At 41.6% G+C, this 13,561-nt stretch overlaps 1 protein-coding gene across 1 annotated transcript; it reads right to left on the bottom strand.

The window, feature by feature from the left end:
- Positions 1–2,936: 2,936 nt before the first annotated feature.
- Positions 2,937–13,561, bottom strand: rab20 (RAB20, member RAS oncogene family). Its single transcript, XM_021322821.2, has 2 exons — positions 13,075–13,561; positions 2,937–4,077 (listed from the first exon to the last, which is right to left on the bottom strand). The coding sequence occupies exons 1-2, from the start codon at positions 13,262–13,264 to the stop codon at positions 3,473–3,475; spliced, it is 795 nt and encodes a 264-aa protein (XP_021178496.2). The 5' UTR covers positions 13,265–13,561; the 3' UTR covers positions 2,937–3,472.

The raw sequence follows: 13,561 nt of genomic DNA, 5'->3' as shown, positions 1-13,561 counted from the left end.
TCTCCCGGTTTTCCAGGCAACGTTTCGAGGCGCGACACAAGTCTAAATTCTCAAGTCATCCAAGACGTAACGATCATTAAATTACAGCCAGTGCTGGTGAAGATTCTCGGTCATCCAGGTCATGGTCATTCCAAAAAAAAAGTAAAAAAACAAAGCAACTGGACTCGTTTTCCATAGTAGAAGACGTTTCGCTTCCTCTCCAAGAAGCTTTCTCAATTCAAAAAGTCTGGAGTAATGTGGAGTACCAAGCTTTATATTACTGTCAAACAAAGGCCTTGTAATGGCTTAGACAACATGCAAATTCAACCGAAACAGGTCCACCCCTTAGTAATGGGCTGTCGTTTAAGCCATTAAAAAAGCTTTTTTTTTTTTTATTACAGCCAGATAATTTTACCAGTGTCTGTTTGAGCCATCTGAGCATTTTGGTGTTTTTTTTTTTTCATGTACGCTACTGATAATTCCAATTTTAAGTGTCTATTTGCAGAAAACGAGAGTCAAAAATAGACAATGTTTTGCAAATTCCTGTTAAATTTCAAAAAACACAATTTTGTTTTAAATATGTAAGATCTTCTTCCCTTCAGATATTGGCTTGTATGTCAAAGTTAACTTAGAACAATCACATTTATAGAGCCTTTAATCTTTTAGATTTCTTTCATTCATGCGTCTATTTCCTACCTATAAAACCATTTTGTAACCATTTACTTATATTATGGGGTATAAGCTGTTATTTTATTATTACTGTGCTGTGAAAGAACACTTGCTCTTTAACAGATTGTGTCTCAGCCTTTTTGTCACCCTTAGACATTTTAAACCGACTACTTTTGCTATCAATGTAAACCTAAATAAGAACAAAACAGTATTCAAATGCATTGTATGGAAACAAAATGCCATTCTGAACATTTTACACAAAAAAGCCTCTGCACTGTGAACCTGATACCTGTGTGTGCCGTCGTTAACCGTGTTAAGTGTTTCAGATCAACAGCAACGACGCTTTTACATCCAAGTGAGTAAATACTTTGCACAATCGTTTTTAATCCAGCCACATTGAAGGGCTTTTGAGCAAGAACGGTTCATCAAAAAAAAAAGTCACACTGCAGCATTTCAGTCCATACTTTGACCCGGCTGTTCCAAGCTCGTTATTTTGTTAAATTTTTTGCCATTTAGGGGTAGGCTTGGTGGTGTGCCAAGGATCAATGTCCTGCTGGTTAACCCAAGTGTGCCAGCTGTTCAGATCGTCATACTGCTGGCGCAATGTTTGGAAGTAGGTATCTGTAACAGAGCAAAGAGTTTTTTCACAGCACTCCGTGTGCAAATTAAGACAGGGGATAAAGGCAGTTTGACGCTATCTTTGTTAAACATGTAAGAGCCAACGATGAACAGAGGAGGTGGCCTCAGGTTTCCTCTTTCTTACCAGTACATTTTAATAACCAGTCGCTTTTGAGACATGGGACCAAAATACCTCACTTATCCTGTCTTGTCCTCATTAGGAAGCACTTTTCAAGAGAAAACGAGGCAAACGCATCATAGGGTGAAGGTCAGACGACTTCTAAATCTGGAAGCTTCATGAGAACTGGAGAGTCAAAACATCTTGAAAGAAAACCACAGAAGTGAACTTAGCCTTCTTCACTGGGGCTTTTAAACTGAAAATGAGCCAAAAGCCTTAGAAGACCTTCGTCTTAACATGAAATTTAGCTTTTGTTTTATTCACATCACTTAATCTATTATTTAGTTTGCAAGACTGCTGTCTTCTACTTGTTTTTAACAACTTTCACTTTTTAAAGGAATTTTAATCTGGAAACACACAGAAAGAAAAGACAATAAGAAGAATTTTATTGATACAATATTTTTAAGACTTTGGCGCTCAGATCTCGGCAGGAAACATTAACGCTGAATTATACTTTAATATGCATAAGCAGGTGTATGAGAACAGGGATGTTCCCCCCCAGGCCTGAAACTGGTGGTGGAGTGGAGATAGACGAAGTTGGTTCAGTCCATAGACGCTGGTTTGCGAGATGATCTGCTTGAGCTGAATTGGTGAGATCCAGTAGACTGAGAGAGCTGGTATCAGTGCTTCACTCAGGGACCCAGAAAGATAGATGTCCAACTTGGATAAACACAGGTTTGCATGAACCTGTCCATGATGAGCAAGCATGAAACGACAGTGGAGAGGAAAAACTCCCTTTTGGGAAGAAACCTCTGGCAGAACCAGGCTCAACATGGCGGTCTTCTGCCGGACCGATTGACATGTGATGGGGAATGCAGTAAGAGTCCAGGAGGAATTACACTCTGGTAGGGACGAGGTTGAAGGAGCACCATGGGAAAAGTCAGACGGAGCTTGGCTACGATGGTGGAGAAGGGGATGGAGGTGGGTTGAATCAGAGTCATCTGAGTCCAAATCAGACAATATGCGTAACCACTGCTTGCTTGTTGGGCAGATGGCCGAGACGTGGATTTGAAGTTCTTTTAAGATGAACCCAGGATGCTGATTGGCTTCGTGGAGGAGCAGTTCAAAGCTGATTGGCTTGCGTCGGAGGCGGATGAGCCTCTGATTGGATGGAGGTAGACAATAGAGTTTCTTCAATTGAACTTCTGCTTAAGCTTCATTTCTACTCCTTTCTATTCCCACATACTAGAGAAGTGCTGAAAAAAATGCAAGAATGAGTGTAGAGAAGTGTACGACGATTTAGGACTTTTGCACACTACTGTACATCTAATGGTATCCGTGTCACAGCTTAGTTGCACCAAGCAAAAAATGTGTGTTAAAAAAAAAAAAAGTCAAAAGTTGAAGCATTTTCTAGAGTTTGAAAAGTGGCAGCAAGAAGCAGCAAACTTCGCAACATCATAATTTAATGTAACTGCATTCAGTCTGTTCATTTTTCGCTGATAAAGTATTCAACAGAGCAGATGTCAAAATAAAATTCTTTATTATGACAGTATATATATATATATATATATAATTTTTAAAAAATTCAACACTGACATTTTCTCATTCACTCAGTTTGCATAAAATATAAAGATCAGCATCAATACTTGTAAAAAAAAAAAAAAAAAGACAGAAAACAGTTTGATTAAAGTGAAGTGGAATCAAAGTTCACCAATAAACAGTGAAATGAATGATTAGTGCAGTTATTTTAGTGACAATTTAACAGTAAAACATCTATAAACAGCAGTAGTTCACTTATTTATTTTCTTAATGGTTTATTTGGCCACAGGCACATCTTTGGGATACCTAAGTGCAGTTTCAGTCGATAAAGTGGAAGGTCCTGTTGCTTTAAGTCACATTTCCCTTCCTATCAAAACGTCTCTACACAAACCGGAGCTTCACATCGTTGGGAAACGTGTCTGTCGTGGAGTCGCTGCCGAGGCGGACTAAAACCTGGTACCATGACGGTGAGGTCGTGGTGCTCAGACCAGCGTGCCGCTTGATAAAAGCCGTCTGCAGGCGGAGGCCTCCGTGATCTGATTCGACTGGCTAACAGCAGCTGGCTCTGACCCGCTTCCCGCTCCCCTCCCTGCAGTCCTCCAGATCCACGGTGGGAGACGCCTGGTCCTCGTGCCTCTTCCTCAGGATGGAGGGCAGCACCAGATCGAACAGCGTCTCAAACAGGGCGTCCACGTTGTAGCCGGTCTTGGCGCTCGTCTCGAAGCACATCTTGTCCGCCGGCAGGCTGCTCTTCTCGTCCAGCCCTTTGTACCGCAGTATTCTGCCGTAGAGGGCCACCGCGTCCTCCCGCGCCACCTGCTTGTGGAGCAGCAAACCGGACAGGGAGGCGGGGGACGCAGGGGGAGTGGGGCAGGCGGACAACACCTGTGGTTCTGTCCTCTCCTCCTCGCAGTCGGTCCTGCGGTCCTCGGGGAGCCCGCCCGAGTCCTGGCAAAGGTGGGCCTTGGGATCGGTCAGGTCTGCCTTGTTGCCCACCAGGGCGTAGATGCAGTCGTGGTTCGCCGTGTCGGTGAGGGACAGGAAGCGCTCCTCCAGCTCAGCGAGGCTCTGCCAGTTCGTCACGTCGTAGGTCAGGATGACGGCGGCTGCACCCCGGCAGTACATGGAGCCCAGACCGTGAAACTGCTCCCGACCTGCAGAGAGAGTAAACGTTAACGCTTTGTAAGGACCTACTCACATCTCAGCGCTTTTGGACAAAAGCCACCTCAGCCAGGCTGGACGGAGGGCGTCTTAGGTCTGGACAGTGACTGGGCCTTTCTAATGTCATCGCCTGTCCTAGAAACCATTTAACTGGGTCTCTTGAAGCCTCCAACATTCTAACCTGACCCCAGCCAGATGTATGTCGCTCCGCCTAGCTCCACTCATCCATCTGGGACCTCTCCATAGGAATTGCCTTTATTGAAGGCTGGGCCTTATCAAAAATCCTTGCATATGATTGGATAAGCCACTTGTCTGTCATCTTTATCGACGTGCTATTTCAACCACTCACACCGAAGCTAACCCGTGACGCTGATGAGAGCAAAGGAAAAAAACAAAAGTTTTTTTTTTAAATGTGTTTGCGGCTCTAGTGGCACGCGTTTTATTGACAGTGAGCTGAGGGGAAGAGGGGGAAAGACAGGCGGCAAAGCACCGCGCTGAGGACTAAAGGCCTCCTAACATGCTTCGCGCTAACCGCTCCGCCACGGGCGCGCCCCGGAAAACAAAACTTGCCAAATCCGGTCGGGAGAAGGGCGAAAACATGGTTTCCACCAACAAAAGCCTTCAGAGGCGTTCTTTGATGTTCTTTTAATGAAACAATATTAGGTAGATTGGACAACACGAAAGAAATGGCAGCATCAATGTTAACGCTTGCTTCCTCGATGCGAGCCGCCATTGCTGTCTGAATCAAAACAGTCTCACGTCACGGTCGGTCGCTTCTACACTACGTCACATCTATGAAACTCCAGCCCTGCGTCCTGATTGGCTGGAATATAAAATTGGTTGGAGAAATCACTCTCTATGGGAGAGGTCCCAGATGGATGTGAGTGAAGCTAGGCGGAGCGAAATACAGCTGGATAGGGTCAGGTTAGCTTCATTCATCATGACATCAAATCACTGAGCTATATTATACACTGGAGTGCTGATTTTGCCGAAAAACTGAAGTCACTGGCCGCCATCTTGCTACTCCCTACTCTCACAGAATCCCACAGGATTTGGTTGCAACAACAAGCAGTTTTCTGGCTGAGTGAAAACGTTTCACAGGTAATTCTACAGTCAGTGGATGTACTAACACTATCAACTACTAGGATATTAGGTGCTGAAATATTTTACATGTTATTCATATTAAATATATATATATGTATATATAAGTATGTGTATATGTATATATGTATATATATGTATACACATATGTAAATATATGTTTTTGTATATTGTTATTTATAAAGTTATAAATGTTAAACATATATATTTAAATGAATAAAATGCAAAATATTTCAGCACATGACTTTCTCAGTACTTGATAGTTTTAGAACATAACATTAAAGTATATGGCATTTGACATTTTAAAAGTTTTAAGCCCCCCCTGAACATGAGAAAATCCTCGTTATTTGATGCTGTAGTGCACATATTCCCTAGTTACTGGGGGGAAATAGGGAGTACCAATATGGCGGCTGGTGGCTTCAAAGCGACTCGTTCTAACAGACGGTGATTAGCACTCCAGTGTATAATATAGCTCAGTGCATCAAATTGAACCAGATCCCCCGTCCCTGCTGAAGAGGAGCATCCTCACCACATGACGCTGCTGCCACCACCATGCCTCTTCAAAGGAGGGCGTCCGGTTTTACTTTGCCACCACTTATGGCACCTAGAGCTGGTTAAAATGTAGGTAACTCGTCCTCTGCGTCTCCCGTTTATGTCGCCCTCCATAGAGGACAGAAACCTGCAGTGCACGGCTAATAACCGGTGTGAGCTGTGGATCTCTGCAGCTCCTCCAGAGTTACCATGGCCCTGCCGGTTGCTTTCCTGGCGAGTCTCTTTAGGTGGACGGGCATGTCTTGGTGGCTTTGTAGCAGCGCCATACTTGGAGGACTGCGGATAAATAGATTTTTTGTAAGATATTCGAAGATTGGAGTATTGCTTTACAACTCGACCCAGGTTTAAAGCTCATCATGGCTTCATGACCGGTGTTTCCTTTGGTCTTCATGATGCTGTTTGAGCTCCAAAACACACTTTGAGGCCTTCACAGTAAAGATGAGATTAAATTACGCACAATTTACTAATCAGGTGCGCAGGGTTTTATTTGCGGGTAACAGAGTAAAGGGTACACGGTGTGCGCCCTTTACTCTGCCACTTAATTACTCGCCACGTTGTGTCGATCCATCAGATTAAACACGTCTGAGCTTTTAGTTTAATGTGATGAAATCTAGAAAAGTTATAAAGAATATTCTTCGCTACCTGTCATTTGCAACACGAAAGGCCTTAAAAGTTCAAACATGCTAAATTCATCCCGAAAGAAAAGTTGTTGTGAAAAAAATTAGTGCTGAGGTCCAATCCCAGGGATTCATCTGATTCGGCAGAGTTACTGACGTCGTTTGTTATTTTGAGACAATATTAGTGTCTTGGCACTTAAACAACTCTGGTATGTCGGTCACAATGTCCAAGTGGGTAGCTGCAGATCTTGCCTGTGGTTATATAAAAAAATAAAAATAAAAAAATAAATAATGGCGTATGTTCCTGCTGATGTGCTCTTTGGCAGCGCAAACTCAGCTCCAAGTCTAACGCCGTCATCACTTGTTTGGATTTCTAATTTGAGGCCATTTTCTTGCATCAATCCATTTTGACTGCGAAAGAATGCGTCTTAAACTCCTGGCGAATGAGTTTGCGCACATAATAGCGGAGAAGTTTTAATAAAGGCGGCACATTTGGTAGGAATTAGTCCTTTTTACTCGTTCCGGATCAAATTGTTTGGTGTAAATCCCTCTCGGAAAATCAACCCAACATTGGAATTGAATAAAAATGGCTGTAAAATCTTTTCTTTTTTTTTTTTTCTTTTTTTAGACCAGTTAGCTCAACCAATTTGTCTTTTGCCTGCGGGGAACAGAGAGATCTGAACAAGAGGAGAATCACGATTGACCCAAAAGCCGTTCAACCAGAAGAGAAAGCCAGAATTGCTGCAACAACCTAAACCCTCAAAAGGCTAAATTAGTAGCAGCACCAGGGACAAAGTAAGAAAACCCAGTTAAATAAAAGGTCTTTGCAACAAATACTCTTCACCAGCAGCACAGCAGAAAGACAAAGCGGAGAGTCGGATGCGGGACAGTCAGCAGTTTAAAGACAGAAACAAGCTTTGTTGTTGAAATATGCAGGATTGCTGAGGGGGAGCGTTGTGTGTGGGGGCATAATTTCAGCTGGGCGCATTTCTGAGCACCGAGTTGTTTAGAGGCCAAGCCAAAATAAAGGGCTTTAAGCATAAAGGCAGTGATCTGAGGCACCTATGTGGATTTAAACAAAAATTACCCCTTAATTGAAATTCATAATTTCTTATTTTGGCTTCATGTCAACAGAAATGCAAAAAAAAAAATGTTAGTAACTTTGCTTCATACCTGACTCCTAAAAAATAAATAAAAACAAGCAAATCATTTGTAGTGTCTCAATAAAGTGTTAAAAAAAACCCTTTACAACCAGAAAAAAATAAATAAATCACACTAGCAACTTTTATTTTCTCTCTGCTATGGCAGGAGGGGTGCGATGGTAAAGGTTTTGTGACCTTTTAAACCCTTGAAGGCAGCTACCGTGATACCGTTAAGCAACTTAATCAGGACAGAAGTGAAACTGCGCCAGAAACGGCTAATCTTCTGCTAATGAAATATAAAATCAACCATTTTCTACCTAAAATTCAACATAAAACTGTTTTTTAAGCCCTCAGCTGACCAAGAGAAGCAGGTGGTGTTTGTGGAAATACTGCTGAGTATATGTGTGTGTGTGTGTATATATATATATATATATATATATATATATATATATATATATATATATATATATGTGTGTGTGTGTGTGTGTGTGTGTGTGTATGTGTTGGAAAAGACAAGTTGAAGCAGGGAGAGTCGAGTCCGTTTCTCGTCATGTGAGCGTTTAGAGGAACTGGGCCAGGGGGCACGTATCAAGCAGGGAAAATGTGGCTGACGGCCGTCAAAGCGCAACAACGGCCTCGCTAACCGCAGCTTTATGGGCAGCGCTGATAGGTGTGCAACAACAGCCCTGCGGTGACTCAGCGCTGCTGATCCGGCTTCGGGTGAGCAGAGGCGACATGGGAGCTGACACGAGGGTCGTGGAGAGAAGGGACGCAGGCAGGAAATGGCTCACTGGTGACAGCTCTGTGGAGAGGAGATGATTTACTGTGGATCCGGTTTATGCAACACGGGAACGTTGTCCTGAGATCGTCATCAAGCAGCGATGTTCAGGTTAAATCAAGAACAATGGGTGAATAAAAGTGAATCGTCTTAAACTAACCAGGGAGGGTCAGTTTTAAACATAGTGTTTAAGTAGGGTCTGAGTTTAGAAAGCTACAATGACTTCTAGCCTGTTCCGTATAAAACATAATTAGTCAGAACAGCATGGTGTCTGAATAAATCACCAGTTTTTGCGTTCCTGGTTAGAGATCCGCGGCCGCTCCTGCCACACAACTATTTATAACTAACACCAGTAACAGGGTTGCTCTTACACAGAGGTAATCTGTCACTAGTGTTTAAAAGTGGCTCCAGACTTTGAATCAAAATCAAAGTTAAAGAAAATAAAGAAAACAAAGAACAGGAGGCTTTCTGGTTAAACATGATGTTAAGAAGGGGTACCAGGGTGATAATGTACTTTTAGCATTATGCTGTGGGCACATTTAGAGAAAACAAAACCATCTGGTTTCAGTTTCCATGTAAAAATAATAAGCTTACCGTCAAGGTGACAGCATTTGTGACATTTGTTGATTATATTTCATATTAGTAAGATTAAAATCTTTATCTCCGTTCTTTTCAAATCCCCAATGCTGTATTTTCCTTAATAATAATAATAATAATAATAATAATAATAATAATAAAATCAATATTTTAAAAATATTAACTTTTTTTAAAGATATGAGACTATAGCGTTTGTATCAAAATTGTCTATGTTGCGTTATAATTATACTTTTATATATTCCAATGGGTTATTTTTCAGCTGTTTCTCATATTTATCTACTGCTGTTCGTTTAAAAAAAAAATTGCCTGCGAGACATTTGGGATAAAGCTTTGATTCAGAGATGCCTTTTTATAATTACTTCATGAAAAGAAAAGCATATCCAGACAAATATATCAGCATCCAGTCTAAAAATATTGATGTAATATTTTTAGTCCATAATGCCCAGCTATTATTATCATCATCATCATCAAATAACCCTTATACATCATAGTTGACGTATACGGAGAATCGCCATGTCTAAATGGAAAAAGTGCACGTGACAGACAAGCAGTGACAATGACTTGGTAGAGTTTATTATGTCAACATGATCTCAACTCATTGCTTACTGCAGCAAATTTAAAATTACAACGTAACACATCACACTGCAATAGCAAACCACAGCTTGGTTGCGGTATTAAAACGTCACATGATGCGCATATCCAGCCGGGTTAGGTGGCTTTTCTCTGGCCTTGATGCGCACACCTCATGTGGTTTATTTTAGTGGCTGAGACGCTAAAGCTCAGAGCGCTGAGTAGTGGTGGTGGTTGGGTGGGGGGGGGGGGTGAGGAGGCTGCTGGGAAACAGGAAGTACAGCGAGGAAGACGTTGGTTAACGGTAACCAGTGACTCCTAATATAATAACAACCGCAAGGTGTTATTATATTAGAGTGCAGCCTTATCTTAAAAATGACTAACTTATGATTTCCTCTGACGGCAGAATAAGATAAGATTTCTGTTTAACACACCAGAAATTAGGGCTGGGCGATGGGGCTTAAAAATTAAATCTCTGATTTTATTATAACAACTCAGAGTAATCGAGTAATCCTTTTCATTTCACAGAAAGAAATTAAAGATGATATTTAAAAACCTTGCTTTAATGTCTATCATTTCGTCTGGGAGTTGACCTGAATTCAAAGTGAAACGAGCTGCTAAAACAAGATGCTTACTCCCTGCCGTTGTAAACAATGAAAATATAACAAGATGTTTGCCGCTAATGGTTTTACACAATGAGCTAAAAACAGGCTTCACCTCACTTGTGTAACTTCAAACTCACTTAAAAAAATGTAAATGAGTAAATCAAAGAGTCTTGTGTTATGGTAAAAAAAAAAAAAAAAAAAAAAGTTTCCTCTTTACAATATACTTTCCTAAACATGTAATCAGCATTGCATGCTGTTCTCTTTATGGAAGCCCAACGAGAGCATTGGCAAAATAAAATCCTGATTGTTATTTTTTTTTTTATCTTAAACAGGTATATAGCTATGTTATATGCTTAAAAAAAGTTTGATCATGATAAAATGAGGTTATATATACCAAGCATCCATCTCGGTAGTGTTTTGATGGTCCTTTTGAGGCTAAATCATTATTAATTAAATACACCGATCTACAGCAACCTTAAGAGCCTCATATCTGAACATTTATTACCATCAGTGCACTCTGCCGTCACATCTGAGCCTCGGCAGGTTTAGCGTCGCTTCAGTGAACAACGTTTGTACTGTATTCCCAGTGATATTCCAGACTTTTCCCTCTTGGAAATCATATTTTTTGTGTTTGTTTTTTTTCACTGGATCTTGGACAATTCTGCATTGTTACGCTAGGAGATGCTAACAGCCGTTAGCTGCTTCCTTGTTTTAGCTCCTGCTGCACATGCGCAGTACCTACTTCTGTTATTATAAATAACCACAAAGGGCTTTATTTACTAACAAACTGAGCAAAAACAAAAGCATAAAAATGGAAAAATGACAACTTATATTAGGTCAGCAGGACGTGATAATCTCTCATAAAAATTTAATATGCAACCACAGTAGGCTACGGACGTATTTATTTTAAAAAGTCAAATAACTTGGCTATGAACCTTTTAAAAAAAATTGTAAATTCTAATTAATCAATTAGATCGATTTATTGGCCAGCCCTACATGAAATGAATTCCTTTTTAGTATTCAATATTTAAAAAAAGGGAGAACACTCATTGGCTTTTCTGCTGACTGCAATGTAAGCCTAAAATCAGAGATCGCCGGGACTACATTAGTGAATTCTGGATTTCTAAATGTTTCTGGTTCAAATTCCACAAAATGTTTCAATAAAAAAAATAAACAAACAATAAAACTATCAGACACCATATATAGCTGTGCTTTACTGCCCGACCTTTGGAATCAGGAATCACTAAAAAGCAACACCACCACCATGCCCAGATATAAAGAAACTCGAGAACAGACGTCAATAAACGTCTATCAGTCCGGAAAATGGCTCCAAGGACACTTTAAAGGCAACAAGAGTGTAACCCAAAGAGAGATTTGATAGCAAATTTTAAATCAGTCCACTGATGTAATCACCCTTTAGCTTCTGTGATGATACCTTAACTGATAAAACATTTTGGACCGGCTAAAGAATGTTGTGGAAAAAAAAAATAAGCATAACGACTGCAATAAAAGCAGAAAAGGAAGGGAGTATGTGAACGCCCTACAGGGATGGAGAGCGCTTTGATTGGGTCACATCAGTCCCGCATTGAGCAACACGACGACGCACACAGGGAGTCTATGCAACATCCAGCGGGGACTGAAGTGACTCCATGCGTAGCGCGATGAGACGTTTAGACAAAACGAGAATCGAAAGAAAGCAGCGCAGCGTGATGATAACATAACCCCGGCTTCCAGGAATATGACAGATCAGCATGTGAGCAGGACGTGAAGAGCTCACCAAAATAAAAGTTTTAGATTCACAGTTCGCATTAGTGTTTATATCTATAACAAAGAAGACGTGGGAACATTGACTCCAGTTATTGCGACAAAGGATGAAATTGTGAAAGAAGAACATGGGAAGAAGTCCTGCTCAATGATGAAGTGAAACTAAAACTAGCACTGCTGTGTCAGCTTAGGTTTCTGATCTGGTCTGAATGATTTAAAAAGCTTTTTAGACGTGTCAAAAATAAGCTAAATGCAGAATTAGAGGCTTGTTGGCATCTGTTTGCAGTCATGCTGCTCAATTATGGACAACCAAACCTTAATTTTGCGTTAAGCAGCAGTCTGGTAGGCACCTTTAATAGAAAATGTTAAACTGAATGAGTTCAGTTACAGGTATGTACAACTTTCTGAATCGCAGAGACTTTCCGCAACGCGGCCCCTACGCTTCAAAAGTCTTTTTAATGAGATACCGGAGAACCTGCTGGACCGAGCGGCAGGGTCTCTGGTCGCTCGGAACTGTGGGATAACAGCACCGCCCCTCCCCCACCTGTTGTGCCCACTGCCTGCCAGCTGGCTGAAAGAAGGCCATTTCACTTCGCCCTGAAGCATGTGGTTTTTTGGCAAAGTAAAGCTTTTGGTTGGAAAGTATAAATAATAAAAAAAAGGACTCATTACTCCAATTCTGTTTCATGTAATAAATACTTTTTTTCTGTTTTAAATATTTTAAATAAACTAAATTCAATCAGCATGGTTTGGGTAGATATAGTGATAGTGTAATTGTTTTTTTTTTTTTTTTTCCTTTTCCTCCAGTCAAAACTTATGAAAGCGTGAGATCCTCATATTTACCCATGCCTGAACATAATCTATCCAGTCAAACATGCAATAAAGTCTAATCTCAATATGACAGAGAGAGAGAGAGAGAGAGAGAGAGAGAGAGAGAGAGAGAGAGAGATCTGGTATCTGGCTGGACCTCATTGTGTTGGATTATCGGGTTGTTTTCCTCCTGTCTGGCCTGAAAAGATTGGATTGTGCAAGGCTTTACATGACCAGCTCTGGCTGTCTGGTAGGCAGGGAAGGGGGGGGGGGGGGCATGGTTCCCATGAAGCGGGCCGCCTGCCTGCGATCACTGAGCGGTCACATGCTGCTTGCTGATTGCCTCAGGTGGCGACAGCAGGTCTTATCGGGTAAATATTGATAAAAGGAGCACAGGGAATAAACCAAGGCAACTAAGAAAAACAAGCAGAAAAGAGGAAAAAGCGCGTTTTACCCGCTGTGTCCCAGATTGAGATGTGGTATGGCCCCCACTGCTTGAGGAAAAACGCCCCTCCGACGGTGCTGATGGTGTCTTTGAACTTCCTCTCCATGTATCTGTGGAGCAGCGACGTCTTCCCCACGTTCATGTCGCCCAGCAGGACGAGCTTCACGTCGGGCTTCTTCATCTTCGACACGTCGGGCATGGCGGTGGTCCTCAGTCCCGCTACTACAGCGGTGCAAACGTTATTTATTTATGTTCAAAGAAAAGAAAAGGGAAAAAAAAAAGAGAGGAGACGCAGTCTAACTCAGAAAAGTAATCCCGGGCAAGTCCCGAAGTCCTGTAACAAAACACATTTTATGAATAAATAAAGGTATTCCTTCTCCGCTGCCTGACAGGTAGACGGCGGCACATCCCCGCGGAGTGAGACCGAACTTCAGTAAGTAACTGAGGTGAAACAGGAAGGTGAGCTACTAAAGACGGAGGAGGAGCTTTTCTCCCA

The sequence above is a fragment of the Fundulus heteroclitus genome, chromosome 7, assembly GCF_011125445.2.
Source record: "Fundulus heteroclitus isolate FHET01 chromosome 7, MU-UCD_Fhet_4.1, whole genome shotgun sequence".
Classification (NCBI taxonomy): domain Eukaryota; kingdom Metazoa; phylum Chordata; class Actinopteri; order Cyprinodontiformes; family Fundulidae; genus Fundulus; species Fundulus heteroclitus.
The sequence above is the reverse complement of the archived record's forward strand: the minus strand, read 5'-3'. Positions and strand labels throughout refer to the sequence as shown.

Bases quoted from the DNA above. Each gene is read 5' to 3' on its own strand.
- rab20 (XM_021322821.2), bottom strand. From the start codon at position 13,264: ATGCCCGACGTGTCGAAGATGAAGAAGCCCGACGTGAAGCTCGTCCTG. The intron at 4,078-13,074 runs GTAAAACGCGCT...CTCTCTCTGCAG, and splicing joins CTCAATCTGGGACACAGCGG to GTCGGGAGCAGTTTCACGGT.